Source organism: Danio rerio, chromosome 3 (assembly GCF_052040795.2).
Source record: "Danio rerio strain M-AB ecotype USA chromosome 3, GRCz13ab, whole genome shotgun sequence".
In the NCBI taxonomy this organism is placed as follows: domain Eukaryota; kingdom Metazoa; phylum Chordata; class Actinopteri; order Cypriniformes; family Danionidae; genus Danio; species Danio rerio.
Window position 1 is genome coordinate 49168102 of NC_141023.1, and position 26079 is coordinate 49194180.

The following is a 26079-nucleotide window of genomic DNA, read 5'->3' on the forward strand; positions in this document are numbered from 1 at the left end:
CGGTGCTTTTGAAAACACCATCATTTGGGTTTAGTTAATGGAGGGGGAGGATCTGTCGGACGATCAGTAAGTCAGTCAGTTGACAGCAGCCTCTGGTGGATTTACGCGAGAAGAGAAGGCGTGAATGGCACTCTTGAGAGAAATTTGAAATCTGAAAAAGTTTACACAGCATCCTCTGATGGACTCCTCAAAACAAAAACTGCAAACAAACATACCTCCTGGGATTCATTTTGAGCTCTGTAGGAATGTATACGGAGGTACGTATCCATAATGAGCCTGGGTTGAAGATGACATTGTTATGACAACATAAGAAAACAAATAGATTATAACCTTCTTTGTCATGACAACTTGACATCAACAAGACAACATAACGTCATAAATCTGTCATAAATATAATGCCAGTGTTACCCAAGTTATTTTTAAGAATGGCATCAAGTAATTAGATTCATTTTTTTTTTTATTTACAACAAAGTGCCAACAAAAAGACATTATTTCTAGTGGATTTTCCTTGTTTTCATTGCACTCCTTTAAGTGCATATATTAATGGACTAATGTAGAGAAAATTGAATGAGTGTGTACACTCTCAGATTTAAAGGTACAAAAACTGTGCCTGATGTGATACCTTTCCAAAAGGTACACTTTGTACCAAAATGGTCCCTATATGGCCTGTTTCCACTGAGTGGTACAGTACCGTATAGGTCAGTACAAGTCACCTTTATCAGTTTCCACTGCAATAACAATAAGTGTACCAATTGTACTTTTAGTGAGTGTGGTGTTCGACAGAAAGCTTCAGTCAACGTCAATCTTGCTAGAGGCAATATCAAAGTACAGCTGTACGGGTCGTTCACATGTCATATGAAAGCACTCCTCACAAAACAAATACTTTATACACAAATACAGTCACATACACATACAGAACCGTACAGTCTCTAATATGTTACCAATTATTATGTTACCCATGTCTTAGATTGGTGAAAGATTAATTTGCTCTTTCGTTTTTTCCAGCTTCTTCTTTTGTTTTTTCACGATTCACTCTCATGTTTGTCTGTTTCTGAAAGGATCTGATGTCAGAAGCACTTCAGTAATCATGCACACCTTATTATCATCAGCTTAAGAAATCATTATTTTAAATATAGATGCGTGGCGAGTGCACACAAGCTCTCTGGAAAAACCGCTGTCGCTTTATGACCTTGTAAAACAAAAACAGTACACATCAGATTTTGCTCTTCTTGGCTTTGTGGCTGTTCATCAAGATGACGACAAGGTTTGTTTGAGCTTGAGTCGACCATGGCTTGTTATTATATGCATATAGTATTTTGATATAATGTCTCAGCTGTATATTAAGAATGGTGGTTCCTTTGTTTTCATTCTTCTGGCTTGTGCACAAGATAGTGACATATTTCTGTATACCAATAGCGTTCAGTTGCATATCTAGCTTTTTTGGTACACTTTTGTTGTGTTAGGTATCCTCTCAAAAGGGGAATCCAAAACGTGGTATGGTAAAGTTCGTTTTTTGTGTATCTTTTGACAGTGAACATGACCATAATAGAGTACCATACCGTACCATAGCATACCACTCAGTGAAAATGGGCCAATAGATACCTCAAAGGTACATATTAGTACCTAAAAAAGTACAAAGCGTACCGCTTAAAATTTGCAGGTACCAATATATTCTTTTGAAGTACCAATATGGACCCTTTAAGTACAAATGTGTGTCTTTTAAAAAAGGTGACAGCTCTCTTACCTTTATTTTAGAGAGTGTAGGGGCAATTTCAGACATAGCCAAGGTCTTTAAACTGACTTGAAACTTCCAAGCAAGTGTGTTGGAGCAACTCTCGATAGCACAGATTCATATTAGATTAATTTTGCTCACAAATCTTTGCTAACTACTGGCGAATGTGACTGTGTCTTTGTGCATGTACACATAGCATAGATATTCCTGTCTGACATTCTCAGTTGTCAATAGCAAAATTACTCAACTGTTGGTCATAGGGAGGGTCAATTTTGCAAACCTTTGCATCTTTAACCACTTGAAATCATTAGAAGGTTTGCACTTGCATCGAGATTTGGTCAGTTGCGTATGCGTGTCCATAAATGTCGATACTCATGTAAACAACAACAAGGATTGCGCAGTTAATGTCCCACTGAACATGTTGTTCTATCTATTCATGCTGTAAAAACTATAGGTTAAAGCTGCTAAATGATATAGAAAATGACTTGGTATGCAGGAAAGGGTGCAGTATTTTGACAAACTGAATTTGATAGGTGATAAAAGATTCATATGATTAGTAGAAGCCTAGTATTTTACTTACTTGACCAGAAGTTATAAGAACAAGCATGAATCTTGTCAAGTTTCTTGCCCTGTTATTCCTGTTTCAGTGGGGTCAATCCCAAACACCTTTTGTTCCTCAGTTGTTTTTTGTCTCTTCTGCTTGATTTGTTATAACATTTGACAGTCGGTATCACTCTAAATGTTTTTTTTTTTTTCTAGTCCAACCAGCAAGTTATATTTAGCAAAACATGCAAGTTTTGTTCGGTTCAGTGGCATTGTTTACGTTCTGTGCCTTCAAAATGGCCGACTGATGAGGCACAAACCATTCTATACTTTTGTTTAGTTCAGGAGACTCTAAGCTCTTAGTAAATGTGAGATAGTAATCAAAGTCTGTGAACTTAGTACTTTTCTGGCATCAGAGACCTACTTTTGCACTTCCATCCATCTCTGGATATGTTTTGTGCGAGCATGTGTATGTGCCCTGGAAGCTGAGCGGTCACATACTCTGAGAGATTCCCTGGCAGGGGCTGTGTTTTTTTGGCTGGGTTGGTTCCAGCTTAGGGAGAGAGTGGAGGGTTAATGATTAGTCTCATGCTCTGTGTGGATCAAGGGCATGGGACTGTAGGGGCCTGGGGGAAACAAGAGAACAAGAGAAAGGCAGAAAGAGAGCACAAACCAAGAACACAACAGCTGAATCACTCATCACATCTATATTCATGCTCAGCTCCTGGAACAAACCTATATTTATGCACCAGTTCTGCGTTCTCAACATTCATTTCCAGTAATAAGTGTATTGTATATTTAATAATAACTAATCATTATCACTCAGTCCATTAAAGTCACTGTGAAATCAACATTTCCAATGTTAATTTTGCTAGCGCACATTGTTTGGTCACACTTAATTTGATGATCTGTTTGTTGAATTTAAGTTACTTTGCATCTACATGCCAACTAATTCTCATTAGATTATAAGTAGACTGTTAGGTTAGGGTTAGGGCTAGTGTAAGTTGACATGTACTTACAAAAGATCTTATAGTTTTATTACATGCCTGTTGAAGGAGCACTATCAACAGACATTTAGCAGACAGTGTACTTATACTCAAATAGACCATCAAAATTAAGTGTTACCCACAGTTTTTCCTTAGGTGAGTAATAATCAGTTAATCCACTGGAAAAAAAAAAAAATTAGCAATCAAGCTCAATCAAATTCTGATCAATTGCTTCCACTTTTGGGGTCATTGTCCTTTTGGTTTCAGCAACAATATTCTAAACCATAGCCCTCTTAAATTGAAGTGACAGACGAATCTCCACTTTGATTCCTTGGGCAGTCTGAACACCCGCCGGTAACTTACACCTACATCTTCTCCACGATGGACGTCCAGGATTCAGCCTGTGGCACTTAAACTGTAGCTCTGCACAAGATATTTGGCCAGATTAGAAATGGTCGTGCCCAACTGAGCTTGGTTTCTCTCAAGGTTTTTTCCTTTGATTTTGTCAGTTGATGAAGTTTATTACTGTTGCCATTGGCTTGCTTAGTTTATGACTTGTGGAGCTGCACATTGATGGAACTAAAACTAAACTATAATCAACTTCAACTCTGAAAACTGCACTTACACCATTTCAATTTACTTATTAATTATGTTTAGTTTGCTACAAGGGAATGATGTGCTAATAGAAATCTCTACTCTCTACTCAATATTTCATTACAATTGGAAGTATGTTAACTTACTAAAATAAAGGTTTCAGCAACATCCAGATCATGTGGACTTTAAGGTTATTGTAAGTGATTTTTTTTACTTGCCAGGTGGCTCTAAATAGACCAAAGAAACTGCATTTGCCTGTGTGAAAACACAGAATTGTGTAAACTGATTTTTTTTTTTTTTTTTCGAAAAACTAGTCAATCAGAAACACCAAATGTAAAACATTTGCTCACTTGGCTCTCATTTTTTTTAGATATTTGCCAAATAAGTGGAAATGTACTGAAATTGATTACAGCACTTTATATAATATATATTATATAATATATAACTTCATAAAAGTTTCAATTTGTATTTTATTAATTCCTAATTCATGTAGAAATTAAATAATAGCAGGCTCAAGATCAACTGAAAATGGTTGTCTCGGCCCTACTCCAAACAAACTGATGAGTTGGCCACTTGTGGTGAGAAAGCAATATGACCCAAATGACAAGTGAACCAAGCTTGTCATTAGAAATGCATTGAATAACTCTGGAACAGCGGCAATCAAGGCTAAAATACAGTATATGTGTGCATGTTTCTGTGTCTGTGGAACAAATGAAACCAAGGAGTCTGTATTTTAGACAAAAGCAAAACATTCTACTGGTCCCTTAGACAAAATGTAATTATAGACATTTGTTACTTGCGTATGGGGGACAACACAGTGGCTCAGTGGTTTGCACTGTCGTCTCACTGCAAATAGGTTGCTGGTTCGAGCCCCGCCTGGTTCACTTGCCATTTCTGTGTGGAGTTCTCCTTGTGTTCGTGAGGGTTTCCTTTAGATGCTTAGGTTTTCCCCCGCAGTCCAAAGACATGCGGTATTGGTGAATTGAATAAACTAAAATGGCCGTAGAATATGTGTGTAAAGGAATGTGTTTGGATGTTTCCCAGTACTAGGTTGCAGCTGGAAGGGCATCGGCTGTGTAAAACATGCTGGATAAATTGGAGGTTCATTCAGCTGTGGCAACCCATGATTAATAAAGAGGATAAGTCGAAGGAAAATGAATGGTACTTAAATGCTAGAACATACATTTTATTGCCATCTATTCCTCGAATGACTTTTATTTTGATCTGTTTGCTTGCTAATTTCTAACTACAGTGGTCACCCATTCACTTGGAACAACATCCTGGTTCAATTGCCTAGAAGTTTGAGTGTTACTGCCTACTGTCATAATGTTTAATCTTTAAATAAGTAATTGTTCAACAAGGAAGTAGAAAAAAGTCAGACACACTGAAATCAATTCTGTTAGGAATTCTGGAAGGAATAATCCAAGCAACAGTAGTGTGCAGAACTTATTCCACTAATTGTTTTTCTACTCTACTTCTATTGTCTTTCCAACACACCTGTTTGCAACCATCCAGGTTAGCAATGGATTTGTGTGTTTTCCTAAAAGCGAAAATCCCTTGCACACTCCAAGTGAACCATATCCACTGCAAAATTCGCAAGAAACTTTCCAATCTCTGACCTCAATCCTGTATTCTTCAGGGTCTTTTCTTCTCCACATGCCTCATCTATCCAGGCTGTCATTCTCTTTCAGCCCCCACCCTTTCCTTTACACTTTCTGCCAGAGCTATGCGTGGAATGTCATCTCCTTGGGCTGGATCTCTATTCCCATCAGTAAGATCGAATGACAGTCTCAGTATCTAAGCCACATTCATGATTCTAATTGCACATAATAGAGCATTAAAGATGTATGTGTGTCTGATCGCGTGATGCCAAAGAAACACTGAAAGACAGAGAAGAATGTTCCTCTAGGTAATTCCGAAAGGAACATTAACTCATGTGTATGTCTCTCTCTTGACAGCCTCCATTCCATTCTTCGCCTGTGAGCTCAAAGCGGTGACACCATACATGAGAGGCTTCTTCTGCGGGGATACCAGCATTACCTACCCTTACATAGAAAGTGAAGCCATTCCTGATAGCGTGCTTATAGCCGGGGGCATCATAATCACAGGACTTACGGTGAGAATATGCACACTTACAAAAATATCACTAGCTGAAATCCCTTCAAGGTATTCTGCACCCTACTGTTTTCATCTACTCACCCTCAGGCCAGACATATCTTCTTTCTAGGAACACTAAATTTTTTCAAGAAGTGTATTATTTTCCGTGGAATTGCAAAACATTCCACAAAAACAAAACAAAATAGGGTCCAAAACTAAATTAAATGATTACAGTAATAGTATAAATGACTTGTGCCTTCAGAAGACTTATTTAAAAAGGCCAGGGCAACCAGTTTGATTTAAAAACCAAAAGTAGTGACAACTAAACAAACTTGTTGTCTTGTTGCTGTGACTTGCATCTAGGCCCAGCAAGTTGTTCTTCAGTTTACCACAAGTCTACAGCCTGTGGCTAACTAGCACAGGTGTTCTTTACCTGTGCTGGAGGAAATAGCTGTCCAAAGCCGCAGGTGGCCATAGTCTGAAACAGGAAAGTCCATGTCTGAAAAAGGAGTTTAAGGCCCCGTCCAAAATGACAGCTGTCAGGCAGATGTCTAATGCTTATCTCACCTTAATGTGGGCTCAGTAAAAGTGCACACTGAGGTCAGTGCCAATAGCCTAGTGATAAAGTGTGCCAACATATAGCACTGAGATGCTCACGACAACCTGAGATTCCTGGCTTGAGGTCCATCACCGATACTTCCCCTCTCTCTGCTTCCCATGTATTCCTCTCATTCTCATTTCTACTGTCCTATATAATAAAGGTGAAAAACCCCTAAAATGTTTATAAAAAACTGCACAATGAGGAAGAATAGAGGGATTACTTAAAAGGGATGCTAGTGATCAGCCTTCTGAAAACTAAAACGATCAATGGGACACTCTACATCAGGTGTCACCAAGCTAGGTCATGGAGGGTTGGTCACTTGCAGAGTTTAGCTTCAACTTACCTCAAGTTCTAAGTGTACATGGGCAGTCGTGACCTAATGGTTAGAGATTTGATTTGGGATCCAAAGATTTGAGGTTATAGTGCCAGCACCAGAAAGGATTTTGAACAAGCAGCACTCTCTTCCACAAGTCACTTTGGATAAAAGCATCTGCTAAATGCTAAATTGTAAATCTAACCTAGTAAGAACTTGATTTGCTTGTTCAGATGTTTGATTAGGGTTGGTCCTAAAATCTGCTGTAAACTGGCCCTCCAGGACAGAATGTGGTGACCCCTGCTCTACAGTCTAATAAACTTATTACACACACATGCACGTCACAGCAATTTTAAGACGATGTGTGTTTTGGGACAGGATGAAAAGTTCTTGTGAAATTTGCTTACTTTTGTAACTTTAATTTTTGTTCTTGTGTGTAAATCAGAACAAAGCTGAATCAGATGGCAGTTCAGCTTTGCCAGTCAGCTAAAATGGCCTGTTGTGAAATATGGAGCAAAAACTAGTTTAACACTATTCAATCGTGGACAGACAATAGTATGTTAAAGTACACTACCTGACAAAAGTCTTGTTGTCGATCCCAGTTGTTAGAGCAACAAATAATAACTTGACTTCCAGTCTTTCAAATGGAAAAGTGGCAGAAGATAGATTTTTCTAATTAATCATCTGTTAAATTCCCAATCATCACAAATAATGCAGAGGACCCCTTGGAACCCGCAATGGACCCAAGCATCTCACAGAAATACAGTATGTTAAGTTGGGAAAAATCATGATTTGGGGTTACATTCAGTATGCACGAGATCTGCAGAGTGCATGGCAACATCAAGGCTTTTGTCAGGTGGTGTATATGAGTTAAACATAACCTGACCACTCTTATTTGTTAGCAAATCACTCATTTGAAAGATTTCTCTCAAGTCTTATGAGCAGGATAAGGAAATATATGCTGGACGTCAATCATAATTATTAATGTCTTTTTTATTTCCTATTTACCCACACACAACAATTGTAATAGTTTGTGAATTACTTCAGTGCTGTATAATTGTAATGAGTGAAATCTTATAATTTAACATTGTCTTTTTTTGCACTGGAAGAAAGTAAGTCATCAATTATAAACAACATGACAGATGACAGATGCTCATGCATTTTTTTTTTTTTTTTTACGGGGTGAACCATCCTTCGAAGAGCCTTGGTGTTCACAGTAGTATTAGCCCACGGTTCTCCAGTTACTGAGGGCTATTGATTTACTCTTTTCATCTACTTCGCTATTGAACAAGAGTCTCTCTTTGTGCAAGAACGCATGTGTGTGTGTGTGATGCTGTGAATTATTTAAGGCTTCATGGGCCTTGTAGTGTTTAACTCAGTGTTGCATGGCTGTAACCTCAGTGGTGTTCCCTGTTTGTTTCAGATTGCAGTTGGAGAGTGTTACCGGGTACGATTCAGAGATGTGCACTCACGGGCATTTGTACGCAACCTCTACGTGTCCTGTCTCTACAAGGAGTTGGGCAGCTTTTTATTTGGCTGCTGCGTGGGGCAATCTTTAACCAACATGGCAAAGCTGAGTGTTGGCCGACTCCGTCCCCACTTCCTGTCGGCGTGCAATGTGACCTATGAATCACTTAACTGCACACCCGGAACCTACATCTCACATGTTGTCTGCAAAAGCTCAAAAAAGATAGTGGAGGAAGCCAGGTAAGTGGTGGAAAAGAGGATTTTTTGAAGCTGTGAAGATGAGATGAGCTCTGTTCCAAAACCTAGGCTGCCTATGAAACTGCATTCTCTCTGAGTAGTTATTTCTTTTGAAAGAGCACTTGATTTGCAACTGTTTAATGTATATTATTTTGACCTTGGTGGCAGCCCCTGTTAATTAAGGGACTATGCTGAAGTAAAATGAATGAATGAGTAAATATTGACCTTGTTCTTCATGTATGAGCAAATCTTTGTTGCTCGGGATTTCCAGTCTCTTTCAGGTCCATTAATTTTTTAACTTTAAATACTTGGTGTTTCCTACAAGTCCCAAGACATGCGGTACAAGTGAATTGGGTTAAGCTAAATTGTCAGTAGTGTATGTGTGTGAACCCAGTTACGGGTTGCAGCTGGAAGGGCATCCGCTGCGTAAAGCATATGCTGGATAAGTTGGGGGTTCATTCTGCTGTGGTAACACCAGATTAATAAAGGGACTAGGCTGAAAAGAAAATGAATGAATGAATGAATTAATGTTTTATTTCAACCAGTGCCTTAGGTATTAATCACAATTAGGTATTTCAGACATTGCAATTCCTAAGTTCACCTGTAAGCTTCTGAATTTTCTGCTAAAACCAGAATGCTACAATGGATCAAATGGAGACATACTCCAATGTCAATCTATAAATTTGTAGAAAAGATGAGCAAGTAATTTTGAATCTTGACTGTTAGAAATACACTTTAAAGTAAAGCAACCTGTTATAATTTGTTAGGTGAGATATCCATACAGTGATACAGAACTTACTGACTTAATTACTCCCAGGGCCTTTTATATCGAAGTTGATATTTAGATGCACCATATTGTTTTTTTGTAACATCAAGTGTCTAGTATAAGAGTCAATCAGTGATCGCTATTGACCAGGGATGTCAAACTTAATTCCTGGAGGGCCGCAGCTCTACACAGTTTAGTTCCAACCCTGCTTCAACCCACTTACTGGAAGGTTTTAAAGAAGCCTGAATGACTCAATTAGTTTGATCAGGTGTGTTTAATTAGGGTTGAAGTAAACTGTGTAGAGCTGCGGCCCTTTAGGAATTGAGTTTGACATCCCTGCTATTGACTGATGAGTCTCTGGGGGAGTTGCTTGAACCAGAAGTAAATTTCTGCAGATTTTGTGATTCAAATGTTTAGAAATTAAACTAAAGCCACAGTAGTTGTTTCATTGTACTGTTGATTTCTGATATGAAATTTAATCGTAAGCTTGGAAAGCAATTTTGAAGAATTTAATGTTTCCCCATTCAGACAGAATGTCCGAGCATACTGCCTGAGAAGCATAAGATGGATGCCAAGGGAAATTACTTGCCTTAAAGCAGGCATGTCCAAACTCTGTCCTGGAGCGCCATTGTCCTGCAAAGTTTAGTTTCAACCCCAATCAGACACACCTAGGCTTGCTAATCAACCTCTTACAAGGCTTTCTAGAAACATCCTTGCAGGTGTGTTGAGGCAAGTTGGAGCTAAAATCTGCAGAACACCGGCTCTCCAAGACCGAGTTTGGACTGCCTTAAAGGGACTTTGCTATAGTATCAATAATGGGGTTTCATTGGTAATGAACACTAAAATATTGGAATTAAGCCATCCCGACATCGCCATCTTGCATTGCGGAATTGGATAAATTTGACAGTTCTTTATAATTCGCCCCAAAATTAAATATCAAAGACTTTAGGAACTGCTCTATTTATGAAGACTTGATAAACCGTCTAGGTTGGGGGCTTACTAGATTTTGGAACAGAGTTTAAATCACATAGTTTGTTTTATGTGAATATAGAGGAATTAATTTAGAAAAACATGTATGCTTGTGATTGCCTAATATAACATCATGCAGACAATGTTACGAGCCATAAAGCAGTGCAGTGGTTTAATGATTTGCAAGATTATGACATTTGGTTAGTAATATTTCCCTTCTGCTCTTCCTAAACAGAAAATCCTTCTTCTCGGGCCATGCATCTTTCGCCATGTACACCATGCTTTACCTGGCAGTGAGTATCTCTGTGTGTGGGCATGTTTACCACAAGCACACTCATACACTCAAACACAAGTCAGGGTAGCGCTGAACGCCTGTGCTTGCTGCTGGATGCTGCTGCAGAGCTTCACTGCTGTCAGCTTTCACTTCCCATCCCTGCCATGCGGGAGAAATGCCAAAAATTCCAACTGACAAGAAAGTCTCTCAAACTTCAGCTCACACAAGCGCACACAAATACACTCAAACTGAAAGAAGAAGGCTCTGAGAACGCAAAAAAACTCCCAAAAGGCATCTTGCTTCAAGCGGAAAAGAAAGGCTTGAGTGAAAGGGGGAATGTTCTCCAGAGGCCTGATGAATAGATGAGTGGAGAGAGGGAGAGCGAGGGAAAGCTAGCCTAAGACAGAGGAGGCCTTGTTTAGTTGTGGGTTGGGTCGGGAGGGGGGAGCTTTGGCCTGCTGAGAGATAGACAGGCTTCTTTCAGTTAAACCCCTCTCTCCCGCTCTCTGTTATGGCCTGGGGAAGGGGCACAATGAGGGGGAAAAATGACAAAACACTCGCAAATAGTCATAAAGCTTGACATTCAATAGCATTCGCATTTCTCTTTCACACAACTGCCCCACAAACCTTATCAGAATTTATTCTGCCTTGTGTGCCAATCTTGTTTAGAACGGAGGGAACAAAATTCGCCCCGTTGTGTAAAAACAAGCTATTTTCTGCCATTCATCTGATTCAATTCACGGGCCTCTGGCTGCTCTAAAAGCAGGAGAGCTCTTCAACTCTCATTAGAGAGCACTGGAGAGAGAACATGAACAGAGTGAGGGAAAAGCCTATAGTCAAGCTGTGCCAGGCTCTTTGTCCTTTCTGCCTGTTTTTTTCTCTCTGGTGCATCCAATGGCTGCACTGTTCAGGCTCAGCCCTGCCTTGCATGCCTGACCTGCGGCCACATGGTCTGGCACTGCGCACCAGCTGCTCCAAGCATTACAGCAGGAAGCCAAACACCTGTGACAGGGGTGATTTGAGGGGTATGAGGACCCCTAAAAGTTTGGAATGTTTCACAGTCCCTGGTGTGACATCAATATCCATAAACTTTATCTACAGCCAATGCTTATGCCGTGCCAACTGACCCTGTTATTTCCTCCTGACATTCGTTGTGTAGTTTAGCTAGCTCATGTGTGTGTGTGTTGTACTGGGGGCTATTTTGAAAGCTAATAGCTGCATCTGAAAGCTTTAAAAGGCTGCCTTCAGAGGTAGCCTTCCAAGGCAGGAAGACTTCAAGGCTGAAACCAAATTCTGCATCACTTCTTCTTCCGAGGTATCTACTTCTGATCGAATTTTATCAGCGTAGATGTGTCCTTCAGTGTCTTTAATATCCCACAATGCTGTGCATTCCATTTCGGACAGTTTAGCCTAAAATAAAAAAAATAAAAAAAAGGTATTTCGTACTGCCGCTTGAGAGTCATTTTGAGAGTAAAGCCTGGTTTATACTTCTGCGTGAATGATCAGCGTGACCCACAGCCTTGAGCGTTGCCGTGCATTTATACTTCTGCGTGCTGTTTCTGTTGCTGTGCAATAACACTTCCGAAACACTAGCTGGCAGTAGGTGTTTATGTTCCTCCATGTAGAGTTTCTTCACTGGTGTTTTGATTTTTCTGACGATACATTAGGGCGTACTCACACTATGTACAGTTGCCCTGAACAAAGCACGCTTGTCCCCCTTTCCGTCTCCCCTGATTGCCCGCACTTATATTACATTTGGGCCTGGGCATGCTTACATCATTGCTGATGCGCTCGCTGTCAATTAAGCGCTCTCGCTCAGCACAGTGGAGATTTATTTAGCAATATTGGTTTAGTCATTTGATATGCAGTGACGCAGTCTAATATTTCGCCAAATAGGTCAGCCACTTTTGACGCTCATAAACAATCATAAAGTCCTCGTGCTGCAGGAATTAGGAGGTTTGCTGAAGGTGCAGCTGTGGTGCAGTGAGGGGTTTGCGTCTTTAAAATCTAAGACAGTTTGTGTTTATTGAACAGTAAGAATGATTAATGAATGCATACAAAACAGTGCCATAAAAGTCACGTCTCATCTTCAGTTTCAGGCTCTGGTGCGCTTTAAACTTACACTACAAGCATACCGCACCTGAGCACAAGTGAACCGTGCTCTGGCACACCTCTTCCAACCGGGCCAGGGCCATCAAGTGGACCATACCTGAGCCCGATTACGAGCACTCACACTTCTCAAACGACTTGGGAAATGGGCCTGGGCACAGTTCGGATAGCATAGTGTGAGTTGGGCATTAATGTACAAGTGGCTCAAACTCTCTTATTTTGAGGCTGGAGTCAGCGTACATGCAACAACATTAATCATAAAGTAAACAAAAACAACACTTTCCATCCGGAGCTCCTTCATGGGACTCCACACTTGCTGCATCAAGCTCACATGTCTCTCACCTCTGCCCACACTCGTCAGCACTACCAAGATGACCAATCACAGAGCTTGCCCTACGCTTCGTTGCGGAGTGTAGTTACATTTTTTGAGAGGTGCATGTCAGCGTAGCCGATGGCTACAGCAAGGACTATGTGTCCATGCGTAGGCTGCACCGTAGCATACGTGTGTTCTTACAGCAAAAGTATAAATCAGCCTGAAAGGGCAGATCACACCAAACACACTATTTCCTTTTAAAAATGTGAGTCACACTACACTGTCTATTTTGTTGACAGTAAAAAAAAAAAAAAAAATGTGTGATGCGTTTTTTAAAGTCGATAGGCAATGACTGAATCAGCCGGGTATTGTGCATGATTGTTGATGTTGATATTGTTATAGTTTTATTATTTATTAATAATATTGTAAAATTCAAGATTTGTGAATCATACAGCATCGGATAACCCAAAACAGTGACCGCTAGCCTCTCCTCCATTTTCAAAAGTTTCCGTAGTCCTGACAACACAAACACTGCAGGCACTTCAATGGAAACCACGCCTCTGCTGTCATTTGATTGGACAATGAAAAAGATGCTACTGACAAAATGTGTTTTTTCTGCACAGAGTTTACTTTTTCAACTGAGAGCACAGTATGCAATGGCAAAAACAAGAGGTGCCTATGCCGTATAAACAGTGCGCAAAACGCTCGTCGTTAATAAATTGTGAAAAAAGCAACTCTCAATGCAAAAAGCATGTTTAGTGTGATTGGCCCATGAATGTACATTTTTGACCAATGTTTTCACTTTTAATGGCATTTCTAGAGAGATGTTAGAATTTTAGTAAGCAAATATTAGTGATAAGTTATCACCAAAGCTCTCTCACCAAAATGTAGTTTAATGTAATTAAATTGTTGTGCTGTCCTAAAAATATGTCTGAAATCACATTTTATGGCGCCTTCATGCACAAATGCTGCCTCTAGAGTCACTTTTTGGTAGGGTAGCGAGGGGAAGCCTAAGCTTTCGGATACAGCCAATGTTTACTTCTAAAGTCCTTTGTACACTACACTTTCTACATTACGTATCATGCATAGCCGCATCCGCACAGTTTTCAACTATATTCAACCATGAATAAACATGCATGGTGAATTTCGTCACATTTGCAGTATGATTTATTTTTTAATGCTTGAAAACAGAGGCCAGCACTGACTATGTCGCCTAATAAGTCACTCAATTATACTTAAGGTGCGTCCCAAATAACACGCTTATGAACTATTCTACACCATTTTGTAGTATAAATTATGTAAGTAGTGCATTTACACTGAAAACTAAAAAAATAATAAGGGCACTTTATTTCAACCGGTAAAATGAAGTGTGGAATGTTGGATAGTCAACGCACTCAATGGCCACAGCTTTGCTCACTTAGCCAAAAGGGCGAAGCTTTTGGATGCTCATGTTGTATTACTTTATTTATTTTGCATTGTGAAAGCCAAATTCACAGACGAGAGTAATTACACCGCCTCATGATGGTGAATGTGGTTATTCTCATGGCAGATATTATTTGGTACTTTCGTCATTTATTTCACTAATTTGAAAACCGTCAAAAATCAGGGAAACGGTTTGAGATTCCGCTTAGTAAAACAAAAAAAAATAATAAAAAAAAACATTAGTGTTCCATTTGGGACGACACTACATACATATACTATGCTATAGAGTAAGTGCAAAAGTACATAGTGCATAGGAGCATAGCATATAGTATGCCATTGGGACGCATCTATAGAGTTAAGAATCAAAAGAACAGAGAAGTACAGTTGAAGTCAGAATTATAAGCCCCGCTTCGTATTTATTTTTCTTTATTATTTTTTTTCCCAAATGATGTTTAACAGAGCAGGGAAATTTACACTGTATGTCTGATAATATTTTTTATTCTGGAGAAAGTCTTATTTGTTTTATTTTTGGCTAAGATAAAAGTTTTAATTTTTTTAAACACCATTTTATGGACAAAATTATTAGGCCCTTTAAGCTATTTTTTATTTATTTATTTATAATTTTTTTTTTGGATAGTCCACAGAACAAAGCATCGTTATACAATAACTTGACTATTTACTCTAACCGGCCAGGTTAACCTAATTAACCTAGTTAAGCCTTTAAATGTCACTTTAAGCTGTATAGAAGTGTCTCAAAAAATATGTAGTCAAATATTATTTACTGTCATCATGGCAAAGATTAAATAAATCAGTTATTAGAAATGAGTTATTAAACTGTTATGTTTAGAAATGTGTTAAAAAATCTTATTTTCGTTTAAAAGAAATTGGGGAAAAAAACAAAAAGGGGCCTAATAATTCAAACTTCAACTGTATATGCTGCTATTTTGGAAGAGGAACAGAGGAAAATGTAGAAGAACCAAATTGTGGGACAATTGAAGGGGGCAGAGTTTAAGCCAGGGATGTCCAACCCTCCCAACAGGAGTGAGCTGATGACCTCAAGAGTTTAACTCCAGCAAGCTCATACATATTTACCTTTGGCTTCTGGTGACTTTAAAAGCCTAGATTAGCTATTTTTGTGTGATTTTTACAGTTGTTGCTATATTCTACTAATATCAGTTTTTTTTTTATTTTTTATTTCTGGTTTTTGCTAAGTAGACAAAATGATATATGTCTTACTTGTCGATAGACATAATCTTGGCAAAAACATTGAATCTACTTAACTTTACAGATAATTTTAACTGTACATCAATTAAACTTAGACTTATACATGGACTTAAAAATTAACCCTGGTTAACTTAATAAAATACGAGTTAACAAAATCATAGGTTGTCGTGACTAAACAATCATATCCTGTATTACAGTGTAGGACATTTTGATTTAGCTTTGAGGATGGTCTATGAAAGATTGCTTTATGGTTTATAAAAAGATAGGTTAGGTTTATTAGCCAACTTCTGGGAGGTTTTTCAGGAAATGTGTCATCAAACATTTAGGAAGGTCAGACACACTCTCTCTCTCTCTCTCACACACACACACACACACACACACACACACACACACACACACACACACACACACACACACACACACACACACACACACTGTAACCTTTATTTATCAGTCTGCACACTCTTTTATCAGCTCAAATGTTAATCATTCTTAAAACTTCCTGTGCAGTTCTACCTGCAGGCGCGGTTGTCATGGCAAGGGGCACGGCTTCTACGACCGCTGCTGCAGTTCATGTTGGTGATGTTGGCAGTGTACACAGGACTCAGTCGCATTTCCGACTACCGCCATCACCCCACTGACGTCCTGACCGGCTTCTTGCAGGGAGGACTGACTGCTTACTGGGTGGTAAGAATCATGTCACCACAAGCTCTCAGCTCTTACTCTTAGGATCCACTTTCCATCAAAGTTTAACTATAATGTTGATCAAACTCACTCTGCTTTAGCCTTATAGACCCTAATTATCTACTTTTATATTATAGTGATTATCTTTTGACTTTGAAGATGTCAAAAGCAACTATCATGTAATGAATCCTATTAGATTGCAGTTTGGGTGACCTTGCAAATCAAGTTAGGACTGCAATCAATTCAAAATGTTTAAGGTATAAAAAGAGGTATAAAGCGAAAAGTGGACTATTACATGCGGAATAGATTTAGTTAAAAAATGTTAAAGATGCAGTGTGTAAGTTTGACACCCAGTGATTGAACATGGTATTGCACCCGTAGTTCAAAACACACGCAAGAGCAGGTTGCCAGATTGATGACGCCAACAAATACTGATTTAAGGTTGATTTAAATTGTGTTCCAAATAAAAGTAACGGCATGCAATAGAAGGAATATTTTCCATATTAAAAGCAGTAATGTCCAAACTAACACGTAAAATTGATATTTTAGAAACAACTTCTGTTTACTCACAGGTAAACAATGATCACCTCAGTTACATCACATGTGCTTTATTTAGTTTTTAATGCTACTAAAGTGAGTTTGAATGCCGTGTTATTAGACATTTATTGGCATACAACTGAAAACAAAAGCAGAGAGTTCAACTCAGATCTTGAAAATAAAAAAAACAAAACGTTTGAAATTGAACATTAGAACTGTGACTTAGTGGAAGCCAACACATATTAGTGACTCAGCATGTACATTTAATAATTTTAACTAGATTTAATATGTATTAATTAGATTATTAACCTTACAATTCCACTGAAGTGCAGTAAGCGCACTATTATGTGCTTTCGTTTGTAATATTTATGTTATTTGCTAATTAACAACCACTTCATGTAGAATCTAATTCTGCATCTCATTTCGGAGGCCTTTACTGTCCCTCGGAGGTCACGTTTCAGTTCTGGCACGTAATCCACATTTTCAAAGCAAAATATCTGACTTTAGCATTCTCACTTGGCATGCTTCTTAAATATCTGCAGACAAATAATGCTATTTTTATGCTTAAGAAGAGTCAAAAACTTACTCACAGCACCTTTAATATTAATAAGAATAATACTATTAATAATAGTATTTCTGTTTCACCAATGAAAATAATTCCAAACAAAGTTGTAATAGCACATTTGAATATTTTAGACAATGATTTAACCACCCGTAAAGACAGTGGACACTTTAACCTACTAAATGCAAAGCCAAAACAGTCTTGTGATAACTCTTTAGCTGCCATGTTTCAAAAAGCACCTTTTCGAGAGTATTGAATTTCAGATTCAGCCCATCACTTGCTTTGTTTCTAAACAATTTCCAATTTAAATAAGTCATTTGAACGAATGATTGAAAGAATGACGATGCCTTCAGACTACATTTTGTTATTGTTGGTTACGGCAGTCAGATTATCTGATTTGGATATTTTAAAGGATGCAACAATACACTGGGCAAATTTACTACCCTTTTATTATGTTAAGGATGAAAATATTTACTAAGTTAAACTGCTTTAAAAATGATAAAACATTCTTTCCATAAATCTGTTAATCAACCTCAGTCCTCACTAAAACTACTGAATTGCTTAAAAAAAGCTTAACTTCTAGATTTTTTAATATGGAGAATAACAGCAAATTAAAGTGTGTGCATGTGTGTCTGAGTGTGTGAGAGTGACCTTAATGCACTTACCTTGATGTTTCTGAGAAAATCAAAATATGCATCTCAGCTCTCAGAGCAACATGGAGTAAACAAAAACAAGGACTGTGTGTGTACTATATGCACCATCAAAAGTAGTTGCAGTTTATATATATATATATATATATATATATATATATATATATATATATATATATATATATATATATATATATATATATATATATATATATATATATATATATGTGTGTGTGTGTGTGTGTGTGTGTGTGTGTGTGTGTGATGCATTTTTGCAGAGGTTTCAGTGGACGTTTTCATCCTGACCTCAACAAAAAGGTAGTAAATTTGAACAGTGCACAAGGGTTAAAATTGAAATGTTATTATTATTATTTTTTTGGTCAACAATGCAAGCTGCAAGTCCGAGTTTGAATAATGATTTAGCTAAACTCTGCAGGAAAGTGGAGCTTGAGGGTAAACAATTGTTACTTTAAAACTGTTAGTGTACTGTACATTTTTCTTTAATTTATTCTCTGCTTGGTTGCAGGCCTTTTATATCTCGTCCATGTTTAAGACGTCTCGTCCAGACATGTCTCCAACAAGCTTGTCTCTGGAAAGTCCCCTGTCCAGCCAGCAGACCGTCTGCTAACAGACCTGCACACAGAAACACCTGAGGGAGACTAATAGTGAAAGCGCTAGTGATCGGGTATGGGACAAAGAACATGTTCGTGTCTTGACAAATCCTCAAAAATTTCCAGCCCACCCTAAGAGAAGAACAGTTATATATCATACATGTCTAACCCTTCGACAAACCCGTCCACAGTGTATCAACCCTCCTAGATAAATGATATTTTTATATAAAAAGTTTATCCTTTATATTTTTGAAAATATGTTATAGTTGAAGCTGCTAATATTTTTTGTTTTATCATTGGTCACCTGTAGTTCAGGCACAGAGATCCACACGTCTAAGGGATCGAACTCAACATGTCAAGCTTCGGCTCATGTTGAATATTAGAGGCCCAGTCCAATCAAGTTACATTGGACAAAAAAAAAAAAAAAAAAAAAATTAAAATTATATATATATATATGGACCAATCACAACAACCCTTTATGGAGCCAGATCAGTCTATACAATACAATTCATTGATCCACAATACAAATCACATTCACAAATTCAATTAGTAAATTCAAAACATGATTTGAAAACCCACAAATTCATTTCATAAATACAAAACACGAATTAAAAAATACACAAATCAAATTCATGAATTCACAACGCCACTCATAAACACAAATCCAATTTGTAAATTGAAAACACGGTTTGAAAATATGCAAATCCAATTCATGAATTCAATACACGATTCATAAACACACAAATCCAAATCATGAAATTAAAAGCATGATATGTAAACACAAATACAATTCCTAAATTCAAAACACAATTCATAAATATGCAAATCCGATTCATTTGGTGAAAAAATTAATGACTTTTACTTTACAATACAAATTGTGTTTATAAATTTTGTAAATGTGAATTGTGTTGTGTAATTTTAATTTTGGAAACATTTAATTTTGAGACTTATCTGGCTCCACACCCTTTGGCCTCAAAGCACACCTCCTTTATGTCTGTTATTGGACCTGCCTAGACCACTGTTCTGGTGCGCTGTTGCACAATCATATTGGTGCCGATTGTAGACACCCTCTGTTTTTAAAAGCACAGATGCTAATGCTATTAAGCTTGTGTTGTATTAAAGTGGGCTAAACTTATTTGTACTAACCACTTTCACTGCATGAGTGTGACTGAAAGGAGATTTTAAACCTCCTCGTGCCCCTCCGCATATTGAGGGCAAAATCGTGGCCCGACGCTCGTCGTGGCCCGATGGGGGGTTTTATACCTGTGTACCCTTTACTATTCATAGCACTTGAATTACTCTACAGAATCGTCTAATTTTACAGATAATATTTTATATTTTGTCTTCTTTAATCAGTGTTTTTCTTTCATCCTGCAGTCAGTGCCATTTGTGTTCGTCTTTGTGTTTATTTTCCCCCCAAATTATAATTATTCAGAATGAATGTAAATAAAACATTTTATAAACGCTCCAGATTTTCAGAAGTATTAGCTCACGTTTTGTAAATTCTTGTTTTAAGTGTTTATACAGTATATATATATATATGTGTGTATGTTTTATGTTCATCAGGTACACAGAGTTATTGTTGCTAATTGTTAAAGAGACTAGTGACTGAGCCACAGATTGTCAGAAAGCTATATTCTACTTATTTAGTTTTGTTTCATTTGTTGGTTTCCCCTGTGAAAAGCCGGTTCGGCTGAAATAACCACTGTATTAATAAACCAAACCAATAAAATGAATGTTCAATCTTTGTATCTCCTTTTTCTCTCTATAATGGCAGAACTAACATTGCATCCACCCACACACCAATACACAACCCTTATGAGTACAGCTGCTGTAAAACATCTGACTGCAGCACATCAGATGAAAATTGTATCTACACAATTATCTGATATCTTGCTCAGCCTACAGAAAACATTATAGATTTTGTAATGGACTACATTAGCTAGCTGCAGAATAATCTGTTATGGTGCAAAGAATATTGTTGCTAATTTATTTAGATAAAAAAGTTTCTTTAATGTTCTACTGACTATATGCTGTATAAAAAAAATAAAAAAATAAAAAACAATATATATATTCTTAAATGACCTAAGGCTTAAACTGTGGTCCTTGATGATTCAGAAAAAATGAGTCATAACTACCAACACTTTAGGTCAAAAAACAAACACTCATTGGCCACTTAGGTGCACCTGTTCAATTGCTTGTTAATGCAATTTTCTAATCAGCCAATCACATGGCAGCAACACAATGCATTTAGACATGTAGACATGGTCAAGACGATCTGCTGCAGTTTAAACCGAGCATCAGAAGGGGAACAAAGGTGACTGAACATGGCATGGTTGTCTAATCAACAACAGGAAAGCAAGGATTCATTCTGCCTTGTATGAACAGTTCAGACTGCTGGTGGTGGTGTAATGGTGTGGAGCATATTTTCTTGGCACAGTTTGGTACCATTAGTACCAATTGAGCATAGTGTCAATGCCAAAGTCTACCTGAGGTCCATCCCTTAATGACGATAGTGTACCCCATCATTTTTAGCCATCTTCTGATGGCTAATTCAAGCAGGATAACACATTATGCAGAAAAACTATATTAAAAATAATCCAACAAAGTGCAAGCTATTTAACCCAACTGGTTGAGTTATTAATAAATAACCTAATAAAGGTTAAAAATAATCCAGCAAAGCACCAAATATGTTTAACTCAACCATTGGGTTAAATAAATAACTCAATGCTTTTTAGAGTGTAGTAAGAGCTTTTTATTTACCCGCCCTCGCCTCCTTAGTATTCTATTGCTACATTGCGCATAGGAGATAAATGACATCAGTACGTAATAGCTGGTTATGATTATTACTAGACCGTTATTGATTTGTCCCTGTCTGCATCACAGTGCACCAAAGAAACAATTAATTTTGTCAACCCTATTAGCTAACAGTGACCATATCCTCTTTGGCTATATGCCAATGATGTTTTACACCCTTGGTTTCCTGGCTTAGTTTAATAGAATACAGGGAAACACCAAATATTCTTCTTTTTTGTCATGCTATTATTATATTTTTTTAAATGAATTTAGTAAAATAAAAAAAGTGTTCCTTCTGCTGATCATTGCACACTCAAGTCTTGTTTTCATCCAGGGCTCGAAATTAATCTTTTTGCTTGGTAGCACCGGTGCTCTTAACTCTCTTTGGCACTTCAGCCAAAATTTAGTCGCATTTATAAGCACCGTTACTACAAGTTTTATACATACATATTTATTGCAATTAAATAGTAAGATGTGTCATTATTTGTAACTTTAGATGCCATAGTTTCTAAAACAAAATCTGTCAGTGTAATCTTCATTCTCATTTTCAGTGCTTTAGTTTTTCGCGGTACTTGCTCTCTCTGTCATCCCAAGTCAGAAGGCACTGACTGAGTGATTGACAGCTGATATTTCAGTTCTATTGCAGTGGGCCAATAAGAAGAGCGCGAAGGCGGGGCAAGCATTACGGACTTGGCTTTGTCTACTGCAGCAAGTTGACATGACAACAGTTTTAAACCATTCCTGAGCGCTGTGTTTCAAGTGCAGAGATGCATTCTGCGTTAATGTCTCCCAAATCCGCGCTTGTGGTGAACATTTTGCAGTAAAAACTGGTCGCACACAATTTTTTGTACTCGCACAAATGCTCCCAAATATATTTTGAGGTTGCAGAGGTAAAAAATTCGGGCGCATATGCGACCAAAATGGTCGCAATTTCGAGCCCTGTCATCATAATACTCTTTTGTTTGTTATGAGTGTGCTCCCTCTAGAGGTTAAATGACATACTGTGTCAAGAATCTCAAAATATCACTCTTTTGAGGACTGTTTGCTGAGGCTGTAAATTAAATGTATGTAATATGATTAAACTGCAATGTATGATCAGGAGCTAAGGGGTATTCATTTTCTTTTGCCTGTACATGCTTTTATGTCTCTCAAAGCACTGAAAGCCCCTAAGTTGCATTTTTTCAATCACCCAGATTGTGGATCAGCCAAAAATAAATGTAAATGTTCTGTTGAAGAACAACAAGCCCAAAATTGTTCTTTTGTCATATGAAAATCAATCTAAAATTGACGTTTTGATTTGCATTCAGCAACAATAAATGGCGATCTGTCAGAAATCGCACTACAGAAAAACAGCATGTCATGTGACTGAAGGCTGATTTATATTTCTGCGTCAAACTCCGTACTATGCTACGGCGCTGACGCATAGCCCTTCGCCGTGGCCATTGGCGTCGCTGACGTGCACCTCTCAAAAAATGTAACTACACGTCGCAACGACGCGTAGCGCAAGCTCTGTGATTGTTCGGCTTGGTAGCGCTGACGAGTCTGGGCGGGACAGAGAGCCACGTGAATGATGCAAGCCTGATGGAGCGAAAGACTAGCGAAAATCCCGGAAGTGGTCAACAAAACAAAACAGCAGCAAAGAAACTCTACACAGAGGAGCATTTACCTCACTGCCAAATACCGTTTCGGTAGTGTTAATGCAGACCAACAGAGACAACGCGCAGAAGTATAAATGCACAGCAACGGCCGTTGCATGCGCCGATGGTTTCGCTGGTCACTTGACGCAGAAGTATAAACCAGGCTTTAGCCAAAGCACATCATTGGCTAGACTAAGGTATTCTCTTTACAAAAAAAATAAAATTAAATAATAATAATAATAATAATAATAATAATAATAATAATAATAATAAAAATAGAATGTTGGTCTTTAAGAAACAGAAATGAACATAAATCTCATGTTAACACCATGCGGTAGAGGCTTAAGTTTTTAATTATGCTACTCCAAAAAATCACTACATAGAAATCATCAGATTCTTTACAAAATTCTTAACAGAAATAGATAAAAAATGTCTGCAGATTCTGTCTGGCCATACTGTTGATTGATATCTTACAGATATTATATTTAGTAGTTTAAACTGAGATAATAACGGCATCAAAAAAAAAAAAAACGCACTTTGAGTCCTGAGGTCCTCAAAAAAAAAAATAAATGTAAGGGCTTCTGTTTTTAGTAGAAAACAATGATGCAAGCCCCTTATTCTTGACACCACATGAATAAATGATATGTTGAAACATACAAAATTCCTAGTTTTTATTATATTTTTGTTTGAAACAAAATGCAGCCTTGAGAATAAGAAACAAATAGCCCATTAGAACACAAAACTTATTCTGAATGACTTTCAATGGAAAAGAATGCTTCTTGCTGCTAGATGTTGTACTTACTACGAGGATGAGCTGACTGCTAATACTAACAAGTCAAACCTTGACCCTTTGAACAATGAAAAAACAACACAAATACAACACAACAGATAAGCAATGCAAGGCTGATTCAAAAACAGAACTGTTGTTCTTTGAACACCCCCTCTCATGTGTTAAAAATCCGCAGCGCAAAACCTCTCAAGGCTTATTGCTTCATCAGGCTAAAGTAGCTTCAAACTTCAACTCAAGATGTTAGAGTGCTGAAATAATGAAACATTTCTGTCGAGAGAAACACAAGAGCAGCTCTTCAAGGAAACTAGTTTAACATTAGACATCCAATCCCCGCGGTTTCTCTCTCTCCCTCTCTCTCTTTCTCTCTCTCTCTCTGTTCAAGTGCAATGGAGCGCATTGGCTGCTTTCGGGGTCATGCTACCATTGCGATTCCCGGCCAGATAAAAGCTGGCAAAGTGTTAGAAGCAGAGGGGGAGGCTTTGCTGCTCTGCCTGTGTCCCAAACTTGCTCCCTATTCACTATGTAGTGAACAATATCAGGTGTCTGCCATTTTGCACTGCTGAGTGATTTTATTCCCTATATTCAATCATTGCTTTTTACACATAATCCACTCTGATATTTGATGTGTGTACATATTTTAAAGCGCCATTTCTCAAAAGCATTAGGAAGCAGGGAAAGAGCAAAAAAAGATGGAACACAGTTGATGTAAACAATGGAAGATGACCAGTTCCACTAATAATTGAACCCATATTACTTCACAAATGACTGGATAATAATTAAACAGAGCATATTCATACACTTGTGTTTTATAGTTGATAGTTATTTCTCATATTTATTCACAGTTAAAATTAGGTTTAGTGTTTTTTATAAAAAATAAATGGGTGTCAGCCCTATTTTACACAATTGTTGAACTGTTGCGAAATGTTAAAGTATTTTAACTACACTTCTATAATTTTAATTGAACTATCAAAAAAACAGTTGTTCTGTTCTCTTTTTACCAAATAATACAAGGAATTAGACAAAAGAACAGTGAATTGTAGTCTATAAATATTAACAAAAATTAACCAATATTCATTAAACAAAATTGAAAAGTTAAGGTGCAAAAGCTGCTAAACACCACTTCGGCCAAAAATAAGTTACGATCAGACTTTGGGTTTTGGTTGCCATACCTGACAAATAAATGTCATCATTTGACGACATTGGTTTAAAATGTTGGCTCGACATTGAATTTTGGTCACTTTTCAAAACAGTCTAAAATCAACCAAACATAAACTACATTTGATGACGTTACTGGACAGCAAAATACTTTATTAGATGTCCCTAAACGCTGAATTTTGGTGACATCACAACCTAAATCTAACCTAATCTTATGATGTTTGTGCTTTTTGGGTTATAGCAACAACTCCACCTCACTGTTGAGCTGTTTCTCAATACCAAGTACACAAAGTTCAGACTTGCAACCTTGGAAGTTCAGACTTGCCAAGTTCACACTTGGAAGAACGGACTACAGAGGACGCGAGGACACAAGTCGGGTACTACTTCAAATAGAATGGCGGTGTACTTTATAACGTTACTTACCTCACCATGGATTCATCGGTTTCACTGTACATTAAGAATAAAATGATTTAATTAGGTACGGCCCTATAATTAATATTGTATTAATGTTATGAATGAATATTTTTGATTTAAGAGAATATAAGCATAAATAGCCATACATGTAAAGTGAAATAGGTTATTATACAGACTCGTGTCTTTGATTATCAGATTTAATAAACTACAATGGACATTACACAAGTATAAAGTACAAGATGTAAATAATAGGAAATAAAGATAACGCTAGTCAATTTGATAAACAAAGACAAACAGCTTACAACACAATAACATAATTAAAGACAATTATAAAACGGAATAAAACAACACTGCTAAAATATTACACCTGAGAACAAATAATAGATTTTAAAGACCAAAGACTGTCCGCTAGATATGCACAAGATGTATTAAATATCAAGTATTAACCACAATGGAGACATGGGATCCAGCGGTACATCTGTGATGACAAAGCTCCTGCTGACAGGCTGGGGGTCAGTTCACATAAGCTGAGGCACATCGCCAAATACACGCTATTTTTATAAATAAACTGCCGATTCAAGTTTAAAACAACTACA

The 26079-nt window shown here is 37.6% G+C and overlaps 1 protein-coding gene across 4 annotated transcripts in view; it reads left to right on the plus strand.

Annotated features, from left to right (window-relative positions):
• Positions 1-19120, plus strand: part of ppap2d (phosphatidic acid phosphatase type 2D) — a 65224-nt gene extending 46104 nt beyond the window's left edge. Inside the window, exons 2-6 of one of the 4 annotated variants that reach the window (XR_015479854.1) lie at positions 5814-5971; positions 8290-9388; positions 9639-10598; positions 16158-16334; positions 18607-19092. Coding sequence is in view for 1 of the 4 variants with exons in the window: in NM_001079978.1 (NP_001073447.1) it covers positions 5814-5971; positions 8290-8573; positions 10541-10598; positions 16158-16334; positions 18607-18708 (779 nt within the window). In the remaining 3 variants the exon portion in view is untranslated. 4 annotated transcript variants of the gene reach the window in all.
• Positions 19121-26079: the final 6959 nt, after the last annotated feature.